Below are 25,461 nucleotides of genomic sequence, written 5' to 3' on the forward strand. Positions count from 1 at the left end.
CATCTTCTCGTCAAAAACAAAACACATTCTCTCTTTCTCTTTTAATTCGCCCAAGACTCCAATTTGATGGTATCTGCAAATGCCAGTGGTTTTGCCTCACAAGAAAACGTTTGTGTGGCGGATGGAAAAACGTGCATGTCAACGTGCGCGTTTCATTTCCATGCAACATACGAAAAAGGAAAATGATGTACGGGTTGGGCGGGGTGTTTATCTGCGGTTGAAGTTCAAGAACTTGCTCTGTTGGAGATGTTAGTAATTATTCGGCAGAACGATTGGGGAAGTATCAACTTACAGCAGCAAAGAGGATGATCAGGTTGCTTCCTACAAACGCGATGAAGATGCCCAGGTCCCTCCAGCGGTTGTCGAACGTCAGGCCGAGGGGCGTGTAGAACTCGTCGCCGATCTTGTAGGCGCAGTACTCGCAGTCCTGGGTGTTGTTGTTGGCCAGGTAGCCAGGTCCGCCGCGCTCAAAGAAGGGTTGCATGTACTCTCCGCAGGTCTGGCCGTCGGGAGCCTTGAAGGGGTTGAACTCGGCGGAGGTGCAGGCGACCTTGAGGTCGTGCAGAGCGGTGACCACCATGCCGCCGATGAGGCGGGTGAAGGGGTCCAGCTGGTAGAGCCAGGCGCGCCAGAAGCCGGGCATCTGCGGAGCGGGGATGGTTACACCGCAGAAGAGGGCGAAGGTGATCATGATGAAGGGATCGAACTGGGAGGAGATGAAGGGCGACGGGGTGAGGGAGGCGAGGGCTTGGCCGAGGGAAACGGAGAAGAGCTCGGTGACCAGGATCATGAAGAACTGGTAGCCGGCGCGAGAGGGAGTGTACTGGAAGCCGGGCATGAAGTAGAGCGGCAGGAAGAAGGCGACGGAGCAAAGGATGGAGTAGGGCAGCTCAGCAATGGTAATTGCGCTGGCGAAGGTGATGGGGTTGTACATCTTGGAGGAGGCCTCGCGGAAGAAGAGCGACCGCTTGATATGGAACATGACCTCGACCTGGGAGATGATGAGGGCAGGGAGGACGGTGACCTGAAACATAACGAAGACCTTGTACTGCAGCGAGGAGCGGCTGTCGTCGAGGTTGAGATAGGTCAGACCGGTGATGAGGGCGACGATGACGTGGTTAAAGAGGCGGGTGAAGAGGTAGTTGGGGCTGCGCCAGAAGGAGAGGTTCATCCGGCGGACAACGACCTTGAGCTGGTGCATCTGCGGGGAGGCGTACTCCTTCTCGAGGTCGGCGCTGACGGTGCGGCCAGCGGCAATGCGCTGCTCCTTCAGCTGGGAAATCGTGTCCTTGACGTTGGCGAGCTCGGCACTGTCGTCCCAAATGTCGGCCCAGTCGCGGTTGCCCACGCGCGGGGCGGAGCCAGCGCCGATGGCCTCAAGCATGTACTCGGCGACGTTGTCGGTGGGTTTGGCTACGGCGCCGTGGCGCTTCAGGTAGTCGCGGAGAACGACAGCGTCCTGGCCGATGTCACCAAAGTAAACGGTGCGGCCACCGCGCTGAAGGAGTAGGAGGCGGTCAAAGTTCTCAAAGAGGGCAGCGTTCGGCTGGTGGATGGTGCACAGGATGGCCTGGCCAGCGGCGGCGAGCTTCTTCAGGAAGCGGACAATGTTGAAGGCGCTTTGGGAGTCAAGACCGGAGGTGGGTTCGTCGAGGAAGAGGAGGAGTTCGGGCTTCGCAGCGAGCTCGACGCCAATGGTGACACGCTTGCGCTGTTCGACAGTAAGGCCAAACTCAGGGCTGCCGATGATGCAGTCCGCAATGTGCTCCATTTCGAGAAGGGCGATAATTTCCTCGACATAGGCGAACCGCTCAGCCTCGGGAGTCTCGAAAGGCTGGCGCAGAAGAGCGGAGAAGCGGAGGGCTTCGCGGACGGTCTGGGTAGGGTCGTGAAGATCGAGCTGCTCCGCGTAGGAAGTTGAGCGCTGGAACTGCTTGCCGGGCTTCACGCCGTCGACCAGTACGTCACCGCCGATAACACCAATGTTCTTGCGGGAAGCGAGGACGTCAAGGAGGGTCGTCTTGCCGGCGCCGGAGGCACCCATGAGAGCAGTAAGTTGGCCGGGCTTCACGTATCCGAAGATGTTGTTGAGGAGTCTGCGAGTGCCACCGGGGACGGGGACGTCGTAGTTGAGGTTCTCCCAGGTGAGAACGCTGACGGAGTTGATGGTGAGATCGGAGCCCTGATCGGTGTTGTCGCCGCGACGCTTAGCGGCCCTCTTCTCCGTGAGAGCGTCGTTGAGCTTCTTGCGTTCCTCGTTGGGCTTCTGGTACACCTTGGCATTGTTGCCGCCGCCTGCGAAGTTGATCAACTCGCCAAGGGTGACGTTCAAGAAAAGGAAGAAGACGATCAACGCGAAGATGATGCCCCAGTTTCGCCACAGGTCGCCCTTGAAGTAAGAGAAGGCGCTGGCAATGTAGGCGGAGCCATCGACGGCTGTCGTACCCGAAACGGATCCTGCGAGCGTGCAGACTTGGTGGTTGATGTCCGTGTAGCCTGGTCCTGAAGGAATAAGAGACTCGTCAGAGCAAGTGAGCGTCAAGCGCGAGAACTCGTTTTCCATCATGGCACTGAAGGCTAGACCCAGGGCGTTGACCCAGTAGATCCAGCGGAGCCACTTATGCTCAGACTGGTACTGGATGAGGTAGCCAGAGGTGACGACGAAGAACGTGATGAGGACAACGGCGAACTTGATGGCGTAGTCAAAGTCACTGCGGCTGTTAGCTACCGTGCTTCATGAAGGGAAATAGGGTTACAAACGGGCTAATGACTCCTATGATTCGGAAGAAAAGAGTCATTGCGATATTGCCAGACAAGATCATGAGGTAGAACGTGAAGAAGGCGCCGGCATCGCGGACCAATCCGGACATGAAATAGACGATAACCGAGAAAACCAAGATCTGAGTCGCCGCGAAGGCCTGATCGACGATGATCTGGGCAATCCAGAGAGCCGACGGACGATGGAAGGCGTACGCCTTGTGCTTGTTGACGATTGAACGACCTGTCATTGTACCTCCTAACTCCGAGAAGGCCTGGAAAGCGTTGAACAAGAGGGAGATGAACATGAGACCGCCCTTGCTGAAGGCGCTAGCGGAAGTGGAGCCGAGACGGAAGAAGAGGGTACCGAGGACGATGGCGATGACGATGGAACGGAGCCAGGAGAGGAACAGGGAGAGGCGGTCTTGGAGCTTCAGAACGAACTGGCGCTTCATGAGGGCCCAGACTTGGAGGTGGAAGCCGACGGCGTAGACGGAGCGGTGGGACGAGCCGCGCTTGGCCTCGCGAACAGCAACCTGGAAGTCCTCGTGCTTTTCAGTCTCCTGGGCGAGGCGGGCCTTGTACTCCTCCATCTCGCTGTCGAGCTGCTTCTGGAACTTGGAGGTCTTGAAGGCCTCAGCGAGGGAGTCGGGGTCGTGAGGAGCGTTCTCGGGGGAACGGCCAGCGGCGTACTCGCGCTCGAACTCGTCGGTGCAGCCAGTCACGTAGTCGGGGGTCGTTTGTCTCGGGCGGGGGGCGAAGCCGAGACCCTCAAAGTAGGCGCGGGCTTCCTTCGCTGGGCCGAGGTAGACTTGCTTTCCGGCGTCGATGACCATGACCTTATCGAAGAGGTTGTAGATATTCTCGGAGGCCTGGTACAGGGAGACGAAGGTGGTGGTCTGGTAGAGGTTCGTCTGGACGCGGAGAGACTTGACGAAGTCGAGCGCGGTGGAGGCGTCGAGACCGCGGGTGCTGTTGTCCCAGGACAGAACGCAGGCGTTGGTGATCATCATCTCTGCGATGGATACACGCTTGCGCTCACCACCGGACACACCTCTCACGAAAGCGTCACCGACGACGGTGTGGCGGGTGTGCTCGATGTTGAACATCTTCAGGAGGGTTGTGATGACCTGCTGCTTGAAGTCGTTCTTGGACATACCAGCGGGGCGCTTGGCGGGGACCTTCGTGTCGAGAGCGAAGCCCAAAGTCTGCTCGACGGTGAGAGTAGAATGGTGGATGTCGTCTTCCTGGTTGTAAACAGCTTCACCGCGATACCTCTTAAACTCATCGGCGGTAAAAGGTCCGTACCGAACATCGCCAGTGACGCTGGTGAAGCCGGCGCGCTGGTTGGCAATGGTCTTGAGGAAGGTGGTGCATCCTGAGCCAGGCTTACCCAGCACCAGGACCATCTCACCAGGCTTGCAAACACCCTTGAAGTGGTCCAGCAGAGTAGCCTCCACACCCTTCTTACCCAGCCCCAGCATCTTCATGACGGGAGTCACATAGTCGAAGAAGTCGATGAAAGCGTCGGGGAAGGTTTTAACGTAGTTGGTGGTGCCGCCCATGCCCGTAACAGTAAGCCCGTCCCAATAAGCACCAATGTGCTTTGGTCTGATACCGGCCTCGCGCTCGGCCTCGACGCCACCGCGCAGGACGGCTTCCAAGTCGAACTGCTCGCCGTCCGTGTCGGAGGACGGGGTGGCTGAGTTGACGTTTGCGACGGTCTTTTCGACATCTTCGGACTTCCTACGGCTGCTGCGACTGTTCACTCTGCTTGCGCGCGATAAGCCAGACAGCTCGCGCTGAAGCTCCGCAAAGTCGGCTTCGGCCTGATGCACAGAAATGCCGCCGTGGATGGCGGAGAAGCCATCGGGGTTGTTGGCGCGGGCCTCCTCCCTCTGCTGCTCAGCATCGGCGGCGGTCGAGGTTGAGGACGAGGATCGAGGAGCAGGCGCAATCTCGGTATTGGTGTTGATCTTCTCGTTGGTGCTGCCAGCGGCGGCAGCCTCCTGGTGCTTCTCGATATCCCGGTCCGCCATTGGGACCGTTGGGATGGGGTGGCGTTCGCGATCGGGTTCGTGGTTCACTGCGAGGCAGTTCGTATGTGGGATCGCAAAGGAAGGGTGTTCTGAAAATCGGCGCGGGTGAGAACTCAAATAGAGGATTGAGCGACGATGGCGATCCTAGACGACCGGAAAGTGGCGGTTGCTGGTCCGTGCCGGTGAGACGAATGTGGTGGAGTGTGCCTTGCCTGAGTCGATGTACCGTGGGGATGGACGATCGAGAAAAGCGAGGGACGAACGGTGTTTGATATGAAATAGTGAAAGGTTGGAGGGGTGGAAGTATCGTTGTACCCAATGGGTCTTTTGTTAAGGGAGTGTGTGAGTCTTTCGGCGGAGGAAAGGAGCAAGAAACAAACAAGCAACCGCCGTCGACCCGAGACGCAGACCGAGATGACGGAGGAGAGAGAGGTCTGGAGGAGGAAGCTTATGAGAGCAGAAAGCAGACTAAAATTTAGGAGAAGGAAAGGGAAAAAATAAAGTGTCCGCACTAGGGACGACAGGCTGGAGGAGTTGGAGCTCGTGCTGGGCTGGACTGGTTGGCCGGGCTGGGCAACGCTGGGTCTGGGTCTGTCTCTGTCGGATCGACTTCGGGACCCCCCAAACAACAAAAATATTACCAATCAAGGATCAATGACAATTTCAGCCGGAGTCGGGGCCCGGAAGTAGGACGTCTTAAGCCCGTTGGTGGGTACCCGGCAGCTGGTTTGTGTTGTGAGGAAAAGCTCCAGCTCCGTGTCTCTGAGTCTCTCGTTGGGCGGTAGGGCGTGAGGCAACTTCACAGGAGTTACCTGTCTACCGAGCTTTGGCAGTTGGGATATGTAGGTACCGTATCTGGAGCTGCTAAGCACCACCGCCCGGGCACCCAAGGCCTGCACCCTCCGTACACAATGTACTTTTTTTCTGGGTCCTCGAGTGCGAGTTGCCAGGGCTTCCACAAGATGCGACTGCATCTGACAAGGTGGAGGGCGGCGGAGAGGGGCCCACTGCTAATAAAATGTCGGGGGAGACCCAGGCGACCTGCCGACCCCCCGGTTACCATGTACGGCTTAGGAACTTGGGAACTCTTCCAATTAGGGGCAAGACGCAAAGGTGGGGGTACGGCTATGTGGATCATCCTTCTCTTGGCTTGGCGCGAGTTGAGTTCCACGGGTGGTGCATGTACTCGATGAGCCATCTTGAGCCATCGTGATACTGTTGCGGTCACAGACCAGACGGCTGGGAGTGTGGGAGTCAGACGGCGTGCTGGGCGCCTGTAGTGGGAAAGGGGTGGTGGGAAAGTTCGGCATGGCAGCCACATTGTGACAGAGAGGGTGTTGTTCCGATGTTTTGAGGGAAAGGCGGTCAGCGATGGGATGAGATGGGACGAAGAAAGCGATCGGGTGCAGGCTGTCCGTGTGCCTACCGAGGCGTCATTAGGAAAGAACTGCATCGCTGCTGACAGCTGCTTCGTGTGCAGGTCAGTGTACAAGTATCTGCTTTTAGAGTGCAGGTGCGCAGCAAGGCGGATGCGGCTATAGCCAGCTCCGGGAGCCAAGATGAACGGCAACTCATCAGAGTTGAGTTGGCGATGTGCGGTTCTCAGAGGAGCAGAGATACTTGCTGTACTATTATTTGACAACAGGTGCTGCACGGCGTATCACCTGCCAGTCAAGGATGTATTTGGCAGATCTCTTGATCGGAACACGTCCCGACGTCAATTGGCAACCTGCCGTGCAGGCGCAGACGTGGAGGGCAAACTGCCGTAGGGATAATCTGCATCAAGTGTAGGTACGACAATTGCAACGCAGGTATCCAGGCCAATGGAAATGGCATCGTCGTTGTCCTAACTCCGGTCGCAAAACGCAAACACTAAAAAGCAAATCACCGTTGGGTGCAGTAGCTGCTCCACCGATACTGCCAAGGGAACCCAAGGGGGGATGCACGTTGTGTTGTCTGCAGACGGCGTAAAAAAAGAAAAGAAAATGGATGGGTGAAAGAGTGGAGAAGAGGACGACTTCCATGTCGCAAGTCAGCCAGTTGCCAGTCGCCATTGCCATTGCCATTGCCAACTGATGCGAGGTGGGAGCCGGACGCTGCCTTCTCGTCTGCAGAGCTGCAAAACACTGAACAAAGTCATAGTACCCACCCCTGAAGGATGGATACTGAATCTTCGAATGCCTGCGCCTTCCATTGAAGTTCCACGTCTTTCGGCCCCTGCCCGGCTGGATGCCGTACCTACGCAGGAAGGCACCTAAGGTACCTAGGCAGCGGTGGCGCTGCTGCCGGACGTGACCCTTGCCTGCCGTGGTTTCTTTCGTGGCTTCCGTCGTTGGAAAGCACGTTTGACCATTGCCCAATCACCTCCTTCCAGATCGTGACTTGTCAGGTTTGTGGGGCACTACAATCGGTTTCGAGTCATCCGCCAGATGTGGGGTCCTGCTGTGCGACCTCCTCTTTCGGAACCTCCGCTTACTCAGCGGCAAAGCGTGGCCAATCAGAGAGGCCATCTACCAATGTTTGGAGGGTCTCCCATCAGCAAGCCACCTTCTGCGCGCCTCCAACACGGCAAACTCCCAACATGCCTCTGCACTTCAGCCATCAGCATCCCGGTCGAGGCTCCTTGAATTTACGGATTCAGATCTGGCTATCGTCTCTTGCTGCTATTGCCGCATGCGTGCCCACAGACCAGAGTTTCCGCCATCTGCCCTTCCCGCAGTCTTCCCGCCAAACTCCCGCTCTTCCTCCACCAGCTAAAAGAAGCATATCTCGACCTTTGCTCTCTCTCCTCCGGATGTCTTCCGCCGCCCGCCTTCCACCTCCCAATGGCATCTCACAAACGGCCCGCAGATCTGATAAGGAGGGTCCAACGCCTTTCCCCTTTGCGGGTAATATATCCACGGGTACCTGTGGTACGCAGCATGGCCCCCATGCGAGAGATTGCGCTGCGAATTGCGAATGGCGATGCGCTCCAGGTGGGCTCTCTGCCGTCTGTCGTTGCCCCTTACCTAAGCCACTACGCAGGTCCGCCCGTCAGACAGCAAGACATGAGCAGAAAAAAAAACCATTCAAGTGGAGGGGCGAGGAAAAAATGAGAAAGTCCCCTGTGGAGCACTGGGTACTGTCCAATAGGTACCGCGCCCCGCGGGGCCCATGTTCCAAAATCCGAGCAGCAGGATCAGGCTCAGCACCAGCAGCTTCTTCCTCATCGTTCGTCCGCCGTCGCGGCGGTCACAACCTCTTGGCAACGCCGGGCCTTGACTCCGAAAGCGAAAATCTCACTCGTGCCGCCTTGTTTGCTGTCCACTCGAAGCTAATCACGGCTTATCAAGCACTCGGAGCAACCCTGGACTTTTGCCATATTGCCAAGCCCGTTTCCGACTGACTCACCGACGACTGCAAGAAGACCAGGCTTTAGAAAGATCAACGTCAACGAGGCGAATGTGCGGGCCACTGCGGTTGAGGTGCGGTTGCGTTGTATGCGACGGTGCGACGAAGACGATGACAACGACGAGGGCCACGAGTAGTACATATTGCAGCAACGGCGGCGCTGTGCCACGCAAGACAAGACGCGACTCGAGAGCCACGGCCGGCGCCCTGTCGGGGACTTTTCCCTGACAACCTTCCGCAGCGTGGCCGCTAATCACAGCCCCTGCCGCCACGCCTTCCCGCTCGCCCTCCCGCCGCAGGTCACCCGTTCGCGGATAGCTCCTCCAGTCTTCCGTGTCTCTCGGCCTTCATCGGCCGAAAGGCTCGGCGACGATTCCTAATCTTCATTCCTATTCTCCAAACAAATCACCGCCGGCCGTCGCTCGTTATCGCCATTCCTGACAAAAGTCCTGTTGATGAGAAATTAGGAATTGCTTACGTCGCAGTCCCAGTCCGCTGCAAGACATTGTGTCGTGGTCATATTGCCAAGCTCCGCTAAAATTCACCCATCCGCACAACTTGACAAAAAGTCCGTCCGTCTCATCGCAGCTAATACTGGCGAGCCGAGGAACGGCGTGACGCATCGCGCGCATCGCGGTCAGCACGCCAGCGCATGGCCTGCTGCTTCCGCCTCTGCTCTCCTGTCCGCTGGCTGCTTGCAAGTTTATTGCCTGCCGCCGCACAGTACTCCGCGAATCGTCTCGGCTTCAAGTGCCGCGACCCAGGACACGAAACAAGGACGCGAAAGCCAACCGACAAGTGCACTGTGGTCACTCGCTCGCCTTCACTCGCCCCAACACCCGGTGCGCCATGCAGCACGCACGACTCTAAGCTTATGCATCCTTCCCACCCTCCACCACCACCTCCTCATCCCACCCGAGCGAACGACGTCAATTCGCTCGCCGTTGCCATTATCCGAGCGGCCCACGTCGCTGGCAGACTGTCGCCCTTCAAAGTTCAGACTTTCATGCCGAAAAAGGAAAAAAAGGAACAGTCGACTTGTCATCGTTCGAACGAAAACTGTTTGCCGTCTTCGAACCCGACCCGATGCAGGGAGCAATGCTGTCCCTTTGCTTTCTTCTGTCAGCAGGGCACGCGTTCAAGATAGAGTTTTTCCATCTGCGACTCTCTTCTGCAAACTCGTTCTAGCGAGGCCTCGAATCGACAGGGTCACCACAACTGACACTTCAGAAACAAGTAATCCGCGGCTCTTTCTCGGGTAACTCCTGCTTTGACTTCTATTCGGGGCCGATTCGGTCATCGTGCAATGTCCTCCAGAAGACAACGAGCAGACCCCATACCATCTGCACCATCGACCCGGGCTTCGAGGACTTGGTAATAGAAATGCAGCACGCAATCTTGCAGGTATCGTCCCAACTCAATATATGTACTCACGATACACCTCCGCAGAGACCACCCCCGCTAAGCCTTCATTGCTCGAGCGCATGATCTCATGTTTCCCTAATCAGTAATCTGTGTACCACCGTAGCATCTGACAGCTGTACACCAATTTCGCAACGACAGAAATGCTCCAACTGGCAACACCATCGCAGGGCGCTGAGTAACCGCACGGCAACAATCGAAACGAATTGGGGCCAATCAGCCCAAATGTCGTGAACCGGGCTTTCGGATTCTTGAGAGCTCCGTCGTTGCAGTGATCGGAAGGTTCATGACATCGGACGTTTCTCGTGGCAGGTGAGAGCCTGGATATGTGCGACGTGAGGGGTTGGGGATGGCCCCTGGACAGTTGCGTCGGATAAGTCCTGCGTAGTAGCCTGTTTTTTCTGGTTGCTTTGACAGAGTTGCGTGTCGAGTAAATCCGAATTTTCTGGAACCAAATGGAGCCATTGGCTTACAGTGATGATCACTTGATTATCAGAATTCGAAAACATCTCCTAGGGATCTGGCTGTATGTTTTGTTGTTAGGTTTGAAGGCCCGAGGGGGTCGTGATGACGTGCCTCTAGTTGGGGTCGTCGCGCGAAAGTTTCTGATCTTTCCGGGGTAGGTTTATACCTTTGACTAGGTATTGAGAACAAATGTTCTGGACCGCTCCGAACGGAGTCCCTTGAGGTCAACCTTCCCGCCGACGTCCGGCGTTTAGATTGCCCCACCTCCGGGATCGGGTCCGGGACCCCGCCGGCGATCGCAGTCCGCGACAACGTTCTGAATTCGTGGGCTGGAGATTGGAATGATCTCATCTCTGATTAAAGTGAAAAATCGCACTCTGGACTGAGATCACATCTGCCCCTAACATTGTAACCACGGAGATGCGCTCGAGTTGACCGGTGGGGCAACTATCACAGTTAACATCGTGGATCATCACCGGCCCCTTTAACGAAGCTCAGTGGGTATAAACTGCAGCAAGCACCTTCTTTGGTTAGACTATCGGACCAATGAGATGCAGTAGCATATCTACTGCTTTCCAGCTAGGAGAGAGCCCTCTAAGCTTCCAGGTTGGCTGGATGGCCAGGGACGTTCTCATTCTCCTCTATCGGTAGTCCGGAGCTTACTTAGTTTAGGCCTGCGCGAGGCATTCGGGCAGGATACATCATGGGTAGCGTCAGAAGAAGACGAAAGAATTGGCGAAGCTGCAGGTTTATCTGTTCTAGGTCTTTCTTGGTCATACTGAACTGGCAATCGGACAATGCATGTCTTACATCGCTTTTCAAGTCATAAAAAGGTCTTTCAGAGACTCCAGGTGTTTTCTCCCAGGAACGCGAGTTTTCCGCAGTATTCATGTGCTAACTGTCGTCTACTGATGTATAAGAATGGCTTCCAAGGAGGATGAGATCGAGCTCGGCCCTTCTTTTCTCACTCACGCCACCGGAGTCAAATCTGGCTCTCTCTTGAGGCCTAGGAAACCATTCTACCCATGGATGTTTTGCATCTAGATATTTACATCACCCACTGGTAAAAGACTTGCCTACGGCTTCCCATCGAACAGAGCGGCATGCTTCTGTGAACTGTATTTATTTTGTTACATTGAAAACGGACTCGTAATGTACGAGTCTGGTAACTCTATCACACTGATATGGCTAGTCTGTCATGAAGGACTGCCGCATATCTACCCCGAAAGGCACCAAGGTCATCAGATGGGAGTTATCGCCTCTGCGCATGGTGTGACAAAAAGGAGATTTTTGGTTATAGTCTATCTATCTTCGCCCAAGGACCTACAAAGAGTTGGAAAACGGCGACCTGGAAGGGCGATGACCACGCCCACATTAATGGATATCAAGTTGGAAGGGCACCGTTCATCTAAAGAATTTCCGCACGACTTTGATAAACAAACATCCGTGCACGTGTTTAATAGAGCTCACCGACAGTGGTGTCTACTGTGGAGGCTCTCAAAGTTATCAGGAAGAAGATGAAGGGTGTGCATGGTGCGGCGTTTCGTTTTTAGACCTTCCACGATGCCGTCTGTCTATTGCAAACAATAAGAGTGAAATACTCAATTGTCGGTTATTCAGTCTAGTTGATCCCTGGATACCGGAACAAGATCACGGCGACATTGGCTTTGTGATGCTCCTGGCCGGCCCTCTGACGCGAGAGTTTCTGATCCAGTTCCTGATCTTGGGAGATTCTTAGGAGCTTTGTATGGAGAGGTCTTCACCGCCCTCGGTGTCAATCGCGCTTCTTGATGAAGGACTTGGATGCAAGCTGGATCTTGATCAAGACAACCGCGCAGGTCCCTCAAAACGCTCATTTTCTCTCTCTCCCTCTCTCTCTCTCTCTCTCTCTCTCTCTCTCTCTCTCTCTCTCTCTCTCTCTCTCTCTTTCTTTCTCCTCCACCGCAGAACTACTATGGAAACCCATGTCTTTCTCTTCACCCTACTGCCTATGACTTTTAATGCATAGCTCTGTGACGACATACGAGCCTCATACTGCCTGCTCTCACCATCCACATCATATTTCCCATAGCTGGTAGTATCACGGCATTCGGTGACGTTTTGACGTCCCATGTCAATGGATGCCGATACTGTGCTTGAGTATGTAAGGTTGTTCCCAGCAATCTCCTCATCGTCCCACGAGACTTCTTCCTTAAAGCTGTCAAGATATTATAGTTTCCCCTTCCTGTTTGCCTCTTTTAGAATGGGTGGATTGGCCGTAGGTTTCGTGCCCTCGCAACACTCACTCAATTGCCTGTTCCATCAAACGTTCCATAATACCACATTTTTTGCAACTAGAGGCAGAGTAGGAAAAGGGCAAATTGCACCACGATACTAAACCAAGGTACTTACCTATTGCATACAAACAGCAGCCATAGCCCTTCGCGCAGGAGCCAGAAACCCAAGAGGCTTCTCGAATCTGGAGTACAAAAGCTTCTGCGCGTTTTATGAGATGGTGCGGACATCACAGCACCGAGCCCCGATTCGTCTCGCGAGTCTGCTTCCGCCAGTTTGCTTTTCCCCTGACGGTATCAGTTTGACGATGCAAGGGGCTTTATATATGTCGCTTACGCTTTAGGCTCTAGGCATCGAAACGCCACAATAAAGACCCTGCAAGATTGTTTGTGAACGCTAGCTGGGAATCGCCAGAATGTGCGCAAACTACCTCACAACATCCGCACAGCCGCTGCTGTCTTCCCACCAATTCTGCCCCAGGCCATTTCTTCCTGTAATGGAAAAAAGAAACTACGAGAGTGTGAACTACATAAGAGATACTTAAACTCAAGATAAAGCCCTGATTGCCACTGGAAAGTACCATCATTCTATATTAAGCCTCGTGAACTGTCTGTTATCTTGCCATCATGTCGGTTCACGCATGTTCATCGGCGACCTTCGGCGACATCGCCTTGTTTGGAGCCGACATACTCTCCGTGCAGGCAAACCTCGTCACCAACCACAGCGTTTCGGTCCCTGCAGCAGTGCGGTTCACCCAACCGTCAGTCGAAGTGAACAACGCCAGCTTCTGCAACGTCACGGTAGCTTATACGCATCCTGGACAGGACGATAGCATCGTGGTCGAGGCTTGGCTCCCGGCAGACGGATGGAATGGACGTCTTCAAGCCGTTGGAGGCGGCGGATGGGTCGCCGGCCGTTCTGACCCCTTCTACACTGCCATGAGCGGCGCAGTGTGGGACGGCTACGCGACCATCACGACGGATGCCGGGCTTGGCAATGCCGAGGATGCCAGCCCTTGGGCTCTTCTCAGCCCCGGCAACGTGAATCTGTACGCTTTGCAGAATCTTGCGTCGGTGTCGCTGGACGACGGGGTAAGAATGTTCTAATGTACTGGGCTTAGGAGTCTAGCTCACCGCTGCTTTAGGCCATCATCGGAAAGTCACTTATCAAGTCTTACTATGGGCGCGGACCGGACTACTCGTACTGGAACGGCTGCTCGCAAGGCGGCCGACAGGGACTCATGCTAGCACAGAGATACCCGACGCAGTACGACGGCATCGCGGCGGGAGCTCCCGGGATCCAGTGGACCGAATTCTTTCCCAGTCTGCTGTGGCCGCAGCAATTCATGAACATGCTCGGTAAATACCCTGCCCCTTGCGAGCTGCAGGCGATCACGGCAGCCGCAGTATCGGCCTGCGACGGACTGGACGGCCTCGAGGACGGAATGATCAGTGACGCCGACGGGTGTCTGAGCAGTTTCGATCCGTTCAAGCTGGTGGGCAGGGCTATCAACTGCTCCGAATCAGCTACCATCACCTCGGCGGCAGCGGCTGTCGTGAATGCGACGTGGCAGGGCTTGCGGAATGCGCAGGGGGAACAGACGTGGTTTGGCCTGAACCCGGGCACCGATATCACGGCCGGCGTTGCGGTGACCAACTGCACGGGGTCATCTTGCGTGGGCGTTCCGCTGGCCATTGCCACACAGTGGCTGTCCCTCTTCGCGGCGAGGGGCGCGGAGCTGGACCTGTCCAACATAAGTCATGCGGAGTTCGACTGGTTGGCGCACCAGGGCCGCCAGCGGTACAGCTCCATCATCGGCACCGGTGATCCCGACTTGAGTGCTTTTCGTCAATCCGGTGGCAAGATTGTCACTTTCCACGGCTTAGTGAGTGTCTGTCCCTGAAAAGTACCCTCTCTGTGTAAATACTGACAGTCTCGCAGATCGACGAGCTCCTCCCTTCGAAGGGCACGATCAAGTACTACAACAAAGTCTCGGCACTTATTCCGGAGGCCCATGACTTCTACCGTCACTTTGAGGTGCCAGGCATGGGCCATTGCGCCGGAGGAGCGAGCGGAAACCCGGTTGGTCTATTCGACCAGCTGCGTGCGTGGGTTGAGAACGGAACGGCACCAGAAGAAACCCCGGTAAAGGTCACAGATCTGAAGGGGACCGAAACAGACCGCATCCTGTGCCCCTACCCGAAAGTGGCTGTTCTGGGTAAAAACTGTAGTGTCGAATCTGACATTAATGTGGAGTGCTGGTCGTGCAGCAGCTAGAACTCGGCTACTTACACAGCCGTTGGTTTAATGTACTTGTCTTGTGTACATCGTGTGATGCCATGCGGGCAATGTGTTTTAATTCTCTCAACAGCCCATGGACAATAACGATGTCGTGTGGCCAGATAACCCTAGTGGTATTTGCGAGAACCTCAACATCGAGTGGTCTCCCCAAGTTTAGGAATGATCGAAGACAAAACGCACCAATTCTATGGAAACCGAAGACTTCATTACTGGTTTGCGTCCATCCAGTCTTTGTCTAGATGAAGGACCCATTTAATTAGGGCACTGACGAGTGGTTTGAATGGCCATAAGTCTATTAGGGAAGATTTTATCATGGCAATGAGCGGGGTGGTCCGACCCCAATGATTTGGAGTTTTCCGCACTCAGCGGGGTCGTGGCTTCAAAGGTGTGGTTGGATGGAACTTGATCTCAGAAGAGAAGTGAACTTGTGATTTGAATTTGGGTTATTGTAGCTTCTAGTCGATGCGAGATGTGGCTGGTTGATGTCAACAAGACAAGTACAGGATTGCGTACCTGGTTGCTGAAGACCACTTCAAGAGCCAATCATCCAGTCATGCTGCTCTACCAAATGCTGTGGTGTGTTGTCAACTCATCGGATGGACAAGCCCCACACCAAGTTGAAGAGACGCATAGCAATTGAAAAAGGTCAGCGACCGACACAACAGAGTGCTGACCAACTCTGGTCGTCCCAAAAAGGCAGATGGAACCACAGTCCAAAGTCTAGGCCACGGTCATCCCAAGAGACATCCGCAGTTCTTCATTACTCGCGCAGATGGGCTGACAGGCCACGAAAAATGGGCCGACCCGGAATCCGCCTCTGTCTTAGAAATTGAAAGCCTCCCATTGGTCAAAAAGATCTACGGCCAATGGCGCGCGATTTGATGACCGCATGCAGGGGCCGTCCGCGGTGTCATTCAGGAACCGTGACGTCGGTTCTCGGCCGCTACTTCCCTGCAGCAGCACTTGCTTAAAAGGACCCTTTTCTCGACCGTCTTCATGAGATTCAATCCCCAACACATCAGTCATCACCCCAGCTCTACTTCAAACCAACACATCCAGCTTAATTACCTTCCGTCTCCCGACTCAACAAACAACAGACATTTCCACCAACTTCACTCCAACAACCACCTCCAAAATGACCGTCGACAAGGCCACCACCTGCTGCGGCAAGAGCGCCGAGTGCGTCTGCGGTACGTTCCCTCCCACGTTTCCCCTCCCCCACGCCGTGGTCTCCTCCACACATGCCCACCCCCGCCGCCAGAACCAACAAAGCTGACCTTGTTTCGACCTTCCAGCTCAGCAAGCCAAGTGCTCCTGCGGAAAGGAGTCCGCCCTCCACTGCTCCTGCAGCAAGGCTTCTACCGAGAACGCCGTCTCCGGACCCCGTTGCTCGTGCCGCGCCCGTCCCGCTGGCGAGTGCACCTGCGACCGCGCCGGCACCGAGAACGTCAAGCCTGCGGGCGCGACTTGCTCTTGCGGTGTCAGACCTGCCGGTATGTAGCTCTCCTCCGCCGCATCACTTCTGGATCATGTTTGCTGACGATGTGGTAGACGCCTGCACGTGTGACAAGGCCTCTGATGGCTCGTTCAACCCCAGCGAGCACGAGATTGACTTCACCACTCGTCGCTAAGCGGGGGTAGAAAATATTATGCATTTGTGGCGTTTCATGCATTTCGGACTGGCGTTGAGTTGGGACTGAGGGTGGGCAGGACTCGGCATGGGCGGTTTCTGAGTGACACACAAAATGGCGGCGTTGGGGTGTGAGAAGCTGCCTGCTTAAAACAGTATCGGCATTGAGCAAGCAAATCGATAAGAACGTTCTTCAAAATTCTTCAAAATTCTTCTAAAACTGCTCAACTGTCGATCTTCATTGTCCGAAACGCTCTCTGACAATTGTTCGTCTGACTGACGTCCTACTGTCCTCGTTTGAACTTTCTTTGATGTTTTTTTGTTGGAGCAAGTTTGTCAAACTATTCGAGGCACCAGAAACATCTGTCGGGGATACTGAGTCGCTTCACTTTGATAATGGACCGTCTACAAGTACGTTTGAGCCTTTGCCTGCTACAAAGGACCAGCAGGCTGGAATTGGCATCTAGCCTTGCTTGAGGGCAGGACATTCAGGGTCCTGATTTTGCTTCAATCGACCCACTCGTCTTCATCGTTATCGTTGTGAAGACTTTATGTACTGCAGAAAGCGACATGATGCTGGGGGAGATTGTTGCGGAGATGGTCAGGACCGGGACTGGTGGGTGCTTCGCGGGGGCGCCGGACCGTTCGGGGCCCTGTCACCAATAAGGGGCTCGGAAAGTCAACGTCTTGCGGCTGCCCGCAACCAATAAGAGAAAGAAAAAACACCAGAACCAACCACGATGGACTGCACTCAGGCAACAATAGACCAACGAACAAATTTTCTGGGGATACTGATATGCATAGAACATTCGCTGCAGGATTCCACAGAATTGGCGCGGACCAATGGTTCTACCCAGGCTCTTTGTCATCAGAGGTCTCTTCAGGCTCCTCGGGCTGGCGACCTGCATACGGCCAGCATGCAACCCGAATGACACGCCATCCAGGCCTGATGCAGCTTCATTCAAGTCGGATCGCCAGCCAAGGGGGACGACGTTTCATAGAAGCACTGAAACCAGGTGACAGCTGGAGTGATAGCTGGAAGGGTGACCTGATGCCCGTCGGCTGAAGAGCGGCAAGCGAGATCGATCGTTGGGATGAACGGCCGGGTGGTTCATTTATCGAGATTGCAGCTGAGGCGAAGTCGTGTTTAGTAAAATAAGACCACTGTTGCGCAGCTGCTGCTGACATGAGCGAGGCGACCAGTTCTCGCCACGGCACTTGAATATTCATTCAACTTTCGGATCTGTGAAGACCATGAAGAAGTGCCTGGAGAAAAAGCTGGGGCCTCTCGGTTTTCATCGTCATTTTGTGGTCAAAAATGCAAAGCTCCGGTATCGTCGTGGCGTAGGTCTCGCGCCTTCCTCTGGGGGCATCGGCAGACGATGCGAACGTTCCCCGACTCACCGGAAGCCCCATTAAAAATATTTTGCAACGACTTTTCTGCCGCATGGAACGGGCAGGTGCAGACGGGCGGTCAGGAGCTCCCCAAGGAAAGAGCTCTGCAGTTCGACGCAATTGGCCCTGGAGCTCGGGCCACCGCGGCACAAAACAGCCCAGAAGCACTGCGAAGGTGCCGCGCCGGACCACTGGACAGGGACACTGGGACCCTGTGGTGGGCACCCGAGCACTCTGGAGCCCACCCGCCGCAGGCCATGGACGGCTGCCTTTGGGCAGCCCGCGCAAAAGAGCCACAAAGCGCCACCCCTGCTTTTGGCAAGAATTCCTGGGCCCAAGAAAATACAAAGCTGCTCCTCCGGTCGCGTCACCTTCCTCGGAACACCTTTTTGTTTCTCTTTCACTTTTCCACAATACATCAATCCCTCCCAGTTCTGGTCTATTTTGTTTCCAGAACATCATAAAAACACGTCAATTCGCATCGCAGACGTCCGTTCCAGCGATTGCCATCTGTTGTTTACCCCGTTTCCACCTGTTTTTTACACATTTCATACGCGTCTTCTCCGAACCACCCAACACAGACATCACCTGACGGACAATGCCTCCCAAGGCTGCTACCAACAAGGGCGTCGCGCCCAAGGGCGGCGTCACGAAGAAGACGGCCGCTGCTACCACTGCCGCGACGAAGAAGGCTGCTGCTGCTGCTGCTGCTGCCAAGAAGACCGAGAAGCCTGCCGCGAAGCCCGCTGCAAAGAAGGCGGCTGCCACCAATGGCGCGACTGCCGCCTCCAAGAAGCGCAAGCTCGAGGAGGAAGAGGAGCCCGAGGAGGAGTCCGCCGCTGAGTCCGCCGACGACAGCAAGCTGAGCAACGCAAAGACAACCAAAGCTACCAAGCCCACCAAGAAGGCCGCTGCGCCCAAGAAGACCGCTGCTGCCGCAAAGAAGGCTGCTGAGACGGATGACGAGTCCAAGACCAAGAAGGCCGCCCCCAAGAAGGCTGCCGCGAAGAAGGAAGATACCAAGAAGACCGCTGCACCCAAGGCGAAGGCTGGTCCCGCCGCTAAGAAGCGCAAGGTCAGCGACGACGAGACTGAGGACGAGAAGCCCACGTCCAAGAAGGCAAAGGAAGCCGAGGCCACCGAGGTCGACAGCCAGGCCACCGAGTCTGCCAAGTCTGATGAGGAGACCGAGGTTGTCAAGCCAGTGAAGGCCACCAAGAAGACCGCCACTGCTGCTCCCAAGCCCCATCCCCACAAGATTGGCGCCAAGATCAACTCTGCTCCCACACAGATCCTCGACATCTACGTCTTTGGCGAGGGCAGCTCCGGCGAGCTCGGTCTCGGCAGCAAGCACAAGCCCAAGAAGGTTACTGACGTCAAGCGTCCCCGCCTGAACCCCTTCCTCGATGCCAAGGATGTTGGTGTCGTTCAGATTGCCTGCGGTGGCATGCACGCTGCCGCCCTTACCAAGGACAACAAGATCCTGACATGGGGTGTCAACGACCAGGGCGCTCTTGGTCGCGAGACCAACTGGGAGGGCGGCGTCCGTGATGTCGATGACGAGGAAGATGAGGAGAATGACGAGGACAGCGGTGTCAACCCCCGCGAGAGCACGCCTACTGCTGTTGACTCTACCCACTTCGCTCCCGAGGCCAAGTTCACCCAGGTCGTTGCTAGTGACAGCGCCACCTTTGCGCTGACTGAGGATGGCAGAGTCTATGGCTGGGGTACCTTCAGAGTAAGTTTCCTCTTCTCTTGAACACTGCAAAGATGCTAACCGAAAGCAGTCGAGCGACGGTATCCTTGGTTTCACTGAGAAGATCAGCATTCAGATGACCCCAATGTTCATTCCTTCTCTTAAGAATATCACAGCTCTCGCTGCCGGTTCCAACCACATTCTTGCCCTGGACAACAAGGGCACCGTCCTCGCATGGGGTTGCGGTCAGCAGAATCAGCTCGGTCGCCGCGTCATTGAGCGCAACAAGCTTGCCTCCCTGGTTCCCCAGAGCATGGGTCTTCCCAAGAACCGCATTAACCGCATTGCTTGCGGATCCTACCACAGCTTCGCCATGGACAAGGACGGTGTCGTTTGGGCTTGGGGTCTGAACAACTTTGCCGAGACTGGTATCTCCAGCGGCGCCGGTGAGGACGATGCTGTCATCCTCCGCCCGACCATTGTCGAGTCCCTCAAGGACTACAAGATTAAGCACATTGCCGGCGGCGAGCACCACTCTTTGGCCTGCACAGAGAAGGGCCAGCTCCTGACCTGGGGTCGTCTTGATGGTCACCAGGTTGGCATTCCCATCGAGGAGCTTGATGCTGAGAACGTTATTAAGGATGAGAGCCAAAACCCTCGCATCCTGTCTAAGCCTACCATCGTTGAGGGTACGTGAGTCCATTTGCATGCGTTGAATGTTGCTAACTAGTCTCAGATGTCGCGAACTGCGTGTTCGTCGCTGCTGGTGTTGACAACAACATCGCAGTTGACTCCAAGGGCATTGCTCACTCATGGGGCTTCTCCGCCAACTACCAGACTGGCCAGGGTACAACCGATGACATTGAGACCCCTACAACGATTGACAATAGTGCTGTCAAGGACAAGAAGATTATCTTTGCCGGCGCTGGAGGCCAGTACTCCGTTCTTGGTGGTGTCGCTGATGTCCCCAAGGCCAACGGCATGGTCTTCACCTCAAACGGCCAGCCAGCCACCGGAGGCTTCAGGCCCGTTTTCTGAGCACTGGAGCGCGGGAAGCCTCACCCATGGGGCATGTATCGAAACGAGCGCATGACGACTGCGGATCCAACAGATCACGCATAATGAATGAGTTTGAGGGCCGTCAATAGAAGGGGAAACAGATGGACTTGACACAAGGGTCAAGTCGTGGACATATTTCCAGGGTTCCGATATCTTGTTGCTCGCCTCTGTGGCAAGAGCGTCTTTTTTTGCGCAAACGCATGAAATATTTTGGATTTTTGGTCGTCCGGCGAACGGGCTTATAGACATTTCTTCTTATGAGAGCTGCAGTGGGCTCCGGCAAGGCATGGAACGGATGGGAACATAATGAACGGCCTCAAGGAAGTCATTTCATGATACCAAGGGCAACTCAGTTCATCGAAGCCCCGTTTGTTTGGTCTGCGGGAGATGAAATCTCACTGCGTGGCTCTTGTTTGCGAGGCTGAAGAAAAGTCTCGCATTGTAATATTAGGATGGCCCCGCTTTTTCCACACCTTTGACGCTGTTATCATTCGAAGGTATCACGAGGGCTACTCAGCATTGACGCATTTTCAAGCATCGGAAGGGGGAGGCAGGGCATTGGACTATCAAAATTTGATTCTGGCTTCGTCTGAACATGATTATGCTATTGTACAGTGACGTGAATGAAGCGTCTCGCCTGCTGAGCCTCTGATGGCTGACATGCCTCACGCTGTTGTCTTGTGTCTATCCATCCATGACTCCTTTTGGACACCTATGGACTCCTTCGCCCGTTTTGAACATCCCCACTAGAGTCGCAAGGCACCGCTCCCGCATCTGTGCCTCATTCCACAACTTTCGTTTTGTATATGCAGCCCCCAAACCCTTTCTGAACTCACGCCTTCACCCCAGCAGCAGCCTTGATCAGCGCCCCGCTGCCTCTCGAGCTGAAGATGCCCATGATACCAAAGCCGACGTAGAAGAGCGCGAGCGGGTAGGCCACGAGCCCGCGCATGCCCCTCATCCTGCCGACGGCGCAGAACATGCCGCTGGCGGAGTAGGTGCTCCACAGGATGGCCATGGTGGTCAGGACGATGCCGAGCGGGGTGTCCATGGGCATGGCGATGCCGACGAGGCTGGTGGCGACCATGGGCAGCAGGCAGTAACCCAGGACGGAGCTGGAGCGGGCGAAGGTGAGGGTGCTGGAGAAGTGGCCGGTGCGCGCGGCGGCGGCCGGGTGGTCGTGGGAGTCGACGGCGCCGGGGTAGCCTGCGCCGCCGTACTGGGGCGCGCCGACGCCGCCTGGGACGGAGGAGGTTGCGGAGGGGTGGACGTCGGTCGGGGTCATGAGGGAGAGGATTACGTGCAGGGAGGTGCTGCCGAGGAGGGCGAGGCCGTAGATGTAGCCGAAGTGGACTTTGCCGGAGAAGAGGAGGAAGGTGCCGAAGAGTCTGCGAGGTGAGGTTTGTCAGTTGGTGTCGGGTGAGGAGGGGATGGGATCGTGGCAGAGGTGTACTCACAGGAAGAAGAGGATTGGACCGGCGAGGTCTGAGTCGTCCATTAGGTGTTGGTCGATGCGGCGGAAGGGGTTCAGGACCGCGAGTGTCTATAGAGTCATCAGCATTTTCGGACTTGCAAGCACGCATGGAGAGTGCTTCGAACCTTTGCCTGGATGTGCCCAAAGTTCACGCCCAGCTCCTCCAGCAGGGGCGGCTCCCCGTCGTATCCCTCCGTCGAGAAGGCCGCGAGCCAGCCCGTCCGCAGACCGCCCTGCTCTCCCATGCGCCCGGAGACGCCTGCCGCGCCGCCGAACGCGGCCGCACCACCAAAACCGCCAGCGCCGCCAGCGCCGAACTGCGAGCCGGAGGGCTGAGCTCCGTAGCCGTAGGAGGCCTGTTGTGGGGTTGCATGGCCGGAAACCTGGGAGGGGGAGTATGAGGAGGGGTAGAACTGGAGGTTCTGGGCGCCCTGGCCGGGCCCTGGGCCGTAGGACGGCTGTTGGTAGTAGTTTGACATCGTCTTTGTTTTAAGCTGCCGTGAAGTTGCGAATAATGATGCTTTCCCCACCCCCTGTCGATATCGTATCGCGAGGCTCTCGTGCGGGTTTACTGCCCGTGAATCGGGTTGGAATCGTCTTCGAAAGGGTTTTTGTAGTGGTTTTGGAAGTGGTCGCAAAGGTGGCTGGCTCGAGAGCCTCGTTGCGCCGGAGTGGTTGGCGGTTTTTGCGTGGAGAGGACAGTTTGACACCCGAGCTTGGGGCGGCGGTCGGTGTTGGAGATGTAGCTTCTTTGGAGGTTCAACACACGTCAGGCAGGGCCCAGCTCTGGAGCCATTTGGTGCCTGGTATGTTAGGCCACAGCGCAGCTTTAGTCAGGCACAGACCTAGAGCCGTATCGATAGTGTTATCGGATGGCGTTATCGATAAAGCTATCTAATCAGCACGGGTTCGCGCGAAGAACATCCGATTTTCAGCATCCTGAATCGCCGAGACCTTCAGATGAACTGCTCATGATTGTTGCATACCCACCTCGTGTCACCTCAACAGCCGATGCTTGTTTCCCCCTTTTTTGTTTCTAGAAAAGGTCGACGTCACACAGCATTATCCAGTTTTCCTGTCACCAACGTTGGTACCGACAACAGACGAAATACCAGAGGGCGCCCAGAGTCTGGGTCGTTCGAATTAGCGTCACTTTTGCCCTGTGGTTCGCCGTCTGGAACAGGCAAGTGCCTCCTTGCAGGGAGGAGTCCAGACTCGAGCCACCCAGCGCTCTGCAATTCCAATTCCCGAGATTCTGCGGCAGTTTTCTGCTTCCCCAAGCACTCGGATATGGGGCCCCCTTTCTACCCATCCCGCCGGGCCTTGCAATGAGCAGAGAGTCTGCCAAGGTACCGCGCACAAATACCGGCAGTGGACTGAGTCTGTCTCCACAGCCCAATGCGGCTTTTCCAAACAAACATCGTGAGATTTGAACGTGGTCCTCCTATGCAGAAGTCTCGCGGTTCGCCTCAATCGGTCAATCTCCTCCGTTCTCGCAATAAAGGATGCAATCAACACCTTCGGACACGTTTCCATCGAAAAGACCGACATGCCGGGCGGCTTTGCTGAATCGCGTGCCTGCTTAATGCGATTAAAGCCCTGGTCGACGTTCCATCGAGTCCGTGTCCGGATGCTCTCCGAGATGGAGGGGACGTGAGATCCTCTAGATGAGGACAATATTTGCGCGTGTTGTGCTTCGTGGGGACGGCCCGACTGGTTGAAGGTCTTTTTTCGTGAAGGCTTCGCGACTTTTCCGCCTTACGAACCCAGGGGACCCCTCCATCCCGGACACTCCTCGAATCTCTCGATTGCCGGGATTTCTCTCCCACGGAGATGTCGATGGATCCGCCCTTCTGTGTTTTTTTCCTTGCGCGGCCAAGCACTCCATCAATGAGGTACCCTACGGTTGTGGAATTTTGTTTCCACCAACGGGAGCTCGAGATGTTGTTCTTCAACCCCAAATCAAAGACAGGGGGTCCTTCAATGGTGGCCGCAGATAGACTGGCAACGGCCCTTGGGTGCCCTGGGTCCTTGACTTCTGGATAATGAAGCTTGCTCGCTTTAAAGTACAGGCCGAGAGCTGTCAAGACGAAGGGGGCTCCCTGTTGGCTTCCCGAAGCTTTGTATTTAAGCTTGATGGCAGCCGGCTAACACGGCATGTTTGCTGATCCTTCTTGTTAGTCACTCACAGCTGCAGTCTCTCCTTCTTCTAGCTCTTTGGTCTCTTTCACAGCAAACATGGGTCTCTACAAGTTCCTTCTGGCCATCTTGCCGGTCGTGTTGGCTGCCGACATCTATGTCTCGCCCACCGGCTCCGACTCCGCGGCCGGCACCCTCGCAGCGCCTCTGAAGTCGATCCAGAGCGCCGTCGACAAGGCCGTTGCTGGTGACACCATCTACCTCCGCGGCGGCACCTACTCGCCCACGACCAACATCAAGATCGCCAAGAGCGGCACATCCGCCAAGCCTTACACCATGACGGCGTACAACGACGAGGCCGTGATCCTTGACGGCGAGGCCCTTCCCGGCACACCCGCCGCGCTGGACGCCTCCCTCGCCAACGCCGACCGCGGCGTGCTGCACATCGAGAAGGCCAACTACTGGAAGTTCTACAAGTTGACCATCATCAACGGCCCGTACGGCGTGTACCTCCGCGACGGCTCCAACAACTACTTTGAGCGCATCGTCACTCACGACAACTACGAGACCGGCTTTCAAATGCAGGGCTCCCTGAGCAACAACCAGGTCGTCTACCTCGACTCGTACCGCAACCGCGACCCCCGCAAGAACGGCGAGAGCGCCGACGGCTTCGCCTGCAAGGAGGGCTCCGGCACGGGAAACATCCTCAAGGGTGCCCGTCTCTGGGAGAACGTCGATGACGGTCTCGATCTCTGGTAAGACTACAACCTCCTCTGATACCTTCCTGGCATGACTAACATGACATGACAGGGAATTCAAGTCCCCCATCACGATCATGGACACCCTCTCCTGGGGCAACGGCGTCAACCGCTGGGGCTTCACCGACTTCCAGGGCGACGGCAACGGCTTCAAGCTGGGCGGCGGCGACGCGGCAGATATTGGCTCGGCGGACCACGTCATCACCAACTGCATCGCCTTCCAGAACGCGGCCAAGGGCTTCACGGACAACAAGAACCCGGGCAACTTCCAGTTCTCACGCAACACGGCGTGGAACAACGGCGCGGTCGGCTTCCAGACCATCACGACCAAGTCGACGCTCAAGAGCAACATCGCGAGCGGCAACTCCAAGACGACGGCCAAGAGCGGGCAGACGTCGCTCGTCAGCGGGACGACCAGCAGCGGCAACTCGTGGGACGGCAGCGCGACGTGGTCCGACGCCAGCTTCAAGAGCGTCGACGTCAGCCTCGTCAAGGGCGCGCGCCAGGCGAACGGCAAGATTGCCGCGAGCAACTTTTTGATTCCCACCTCCGGCGCTGCTATTGGTGCTACCACCACCTGGTCTTAGATCCTTGTCCTCGGTCATCGTGAACACTGGCGCCATGCTTTAGAACATTCCTCTTCTGTACATACTTGTTTTCCC

The 25,461-nt window shown here is 55.9% G+C and overlaps 6 protein-coding genes across 6 annotated transcripts; 4 read left to right on the top strand and 2 right to left on the bottom strand.

The window, feature by feature from the left end:
- Positions 1-207: 207 nt before the first annotated feature.
- On the bottom strand, positions 208-4,796 carry GCG54_00015043 (ABC transporter G family member 11; the record flags this gene model as incomplete). The annotated part of the gene is made up of 3 exons (XM_045414860.1): positions 208-237; positions 293-2,711; positions 2,761-4,796. 3 exons carry the CDS (start codon positions 4,794-4,796, stop codon positions 208-210), a joined length of 4,485 nt encoding a protein of 1,494 aa, XP_045260982.1.
- Positions 4,797-12,973: 8,177 nt separating this feature from the next.
- Positions 12,974-14,805, top strand: GCG54_00015044 (putative feruloyl esterase; the record flags this gene model as incomplete). The annotated part of the gene is made up of 4 exons (XM_045414861.1): positions 12,974-13,438; positions 13,492-14,232; positions 14,289-14,558; positions 14,719-14,805. The coding sequence occupies 4 exons, from the start codon at positions 12,974-12,976 to the stop codon at positions 14,803-14,805; spliced, it is 1,563 nt and encodes a 520-aa protein (XP_045260983.1).
- A 978-nt stretch (positions 14,806-15,783) lies between these two features.
- GCG54_00015045 (uncharacterized protein) lies at positions 15,784-16,279 on the top strand (the record flags this gene model as incomplete). Its single annotated transcript, XM_045414862.1, has 3 exons — positions 15,784-15,838; positions 15,944-16,141; positions 16,200-16,279. The coding sequence occupies 3 exons, from the start codon at positions 15,784-15,786 to the stop codon at positions 16,277-16,279; spliced, it is 333 nt and encodes a 110-aa protein (XP_045260984.1).
- Positions 16,280-18,271: 1,992 nt separating this feature from the next.
- Positions 18,272-20,407, top strand: GCG54_00015046 (Protein pim1; the record flags this gene model as incomplete). The annotated part of the gene is made up of 3 exons (XM_045414863.1): positions 18,272-19,411; positions 19,461-20,058; positions 20,106-20,407. 3 exons carry the CDS (start codon positions 18,272-18,274, stop codon positions 20,405-20,407), a joined length of 2,040 nt encoding a protein of 679 aa, XP_045260985.1.
- Positions 20,408-21,260: 853 nt separating this feature from the next.
- On the bottom strand, positions 21,261-22,381 carry GCG54_00015047 (Protein transport protein yip1; the record flags this gene model as incomplete). The annotated part of the gene is made up of 3 exons (XM_045414864.1): positions 21,261-21,816; positions 21,886-21,971; positions 22,028-22,381. The coding sequence occupies 3 exons, from the start codon at positions 22,379-22,381 to the stop codon at positions 21,261-21,263; spliced, it is 996 nt and encodes a 331-aa protein (XP_045260986.1).
- A 1,759-nt stretch (positions 22,382-24,140) lies between these two features.
- GCG54_00015048 (uncharacterized protein) lies at positions 24,141-25,386 on the top strand (the record flags this gene model as incomplete). The annotated part of the gene is made up of 2 exons (XM_045414865.1): positions 24,141-24,796; positions 24,852-25,386. 2 exons carry the CDS (start codon positions 24,141-24,143, stop codon positions 25,384-25,386), a joined length of 1,191 nt encoding a protein of 396 aa, XP_045260987.1.
- Positions 25,387-25,461: the final 75 nt, after the last annotated feature.

This window comes from Colletotrichum gloeosporioides, assembly GCF_011800055.1.
Source record: "Colletotrichum gloeosporioides strain Lc1 chromosome Unknown consensus_66, whole genome shotgun sequence".
In the NCBI taxonomy this organism is placed as follows: domain Eukaryota; kingdom Fungi; phylum Ascomycota; class Sordariomycetes; order Glomerellales; family Glomerellaceae; genus Colletotrichum; species Colletotrichum gloeosporioides.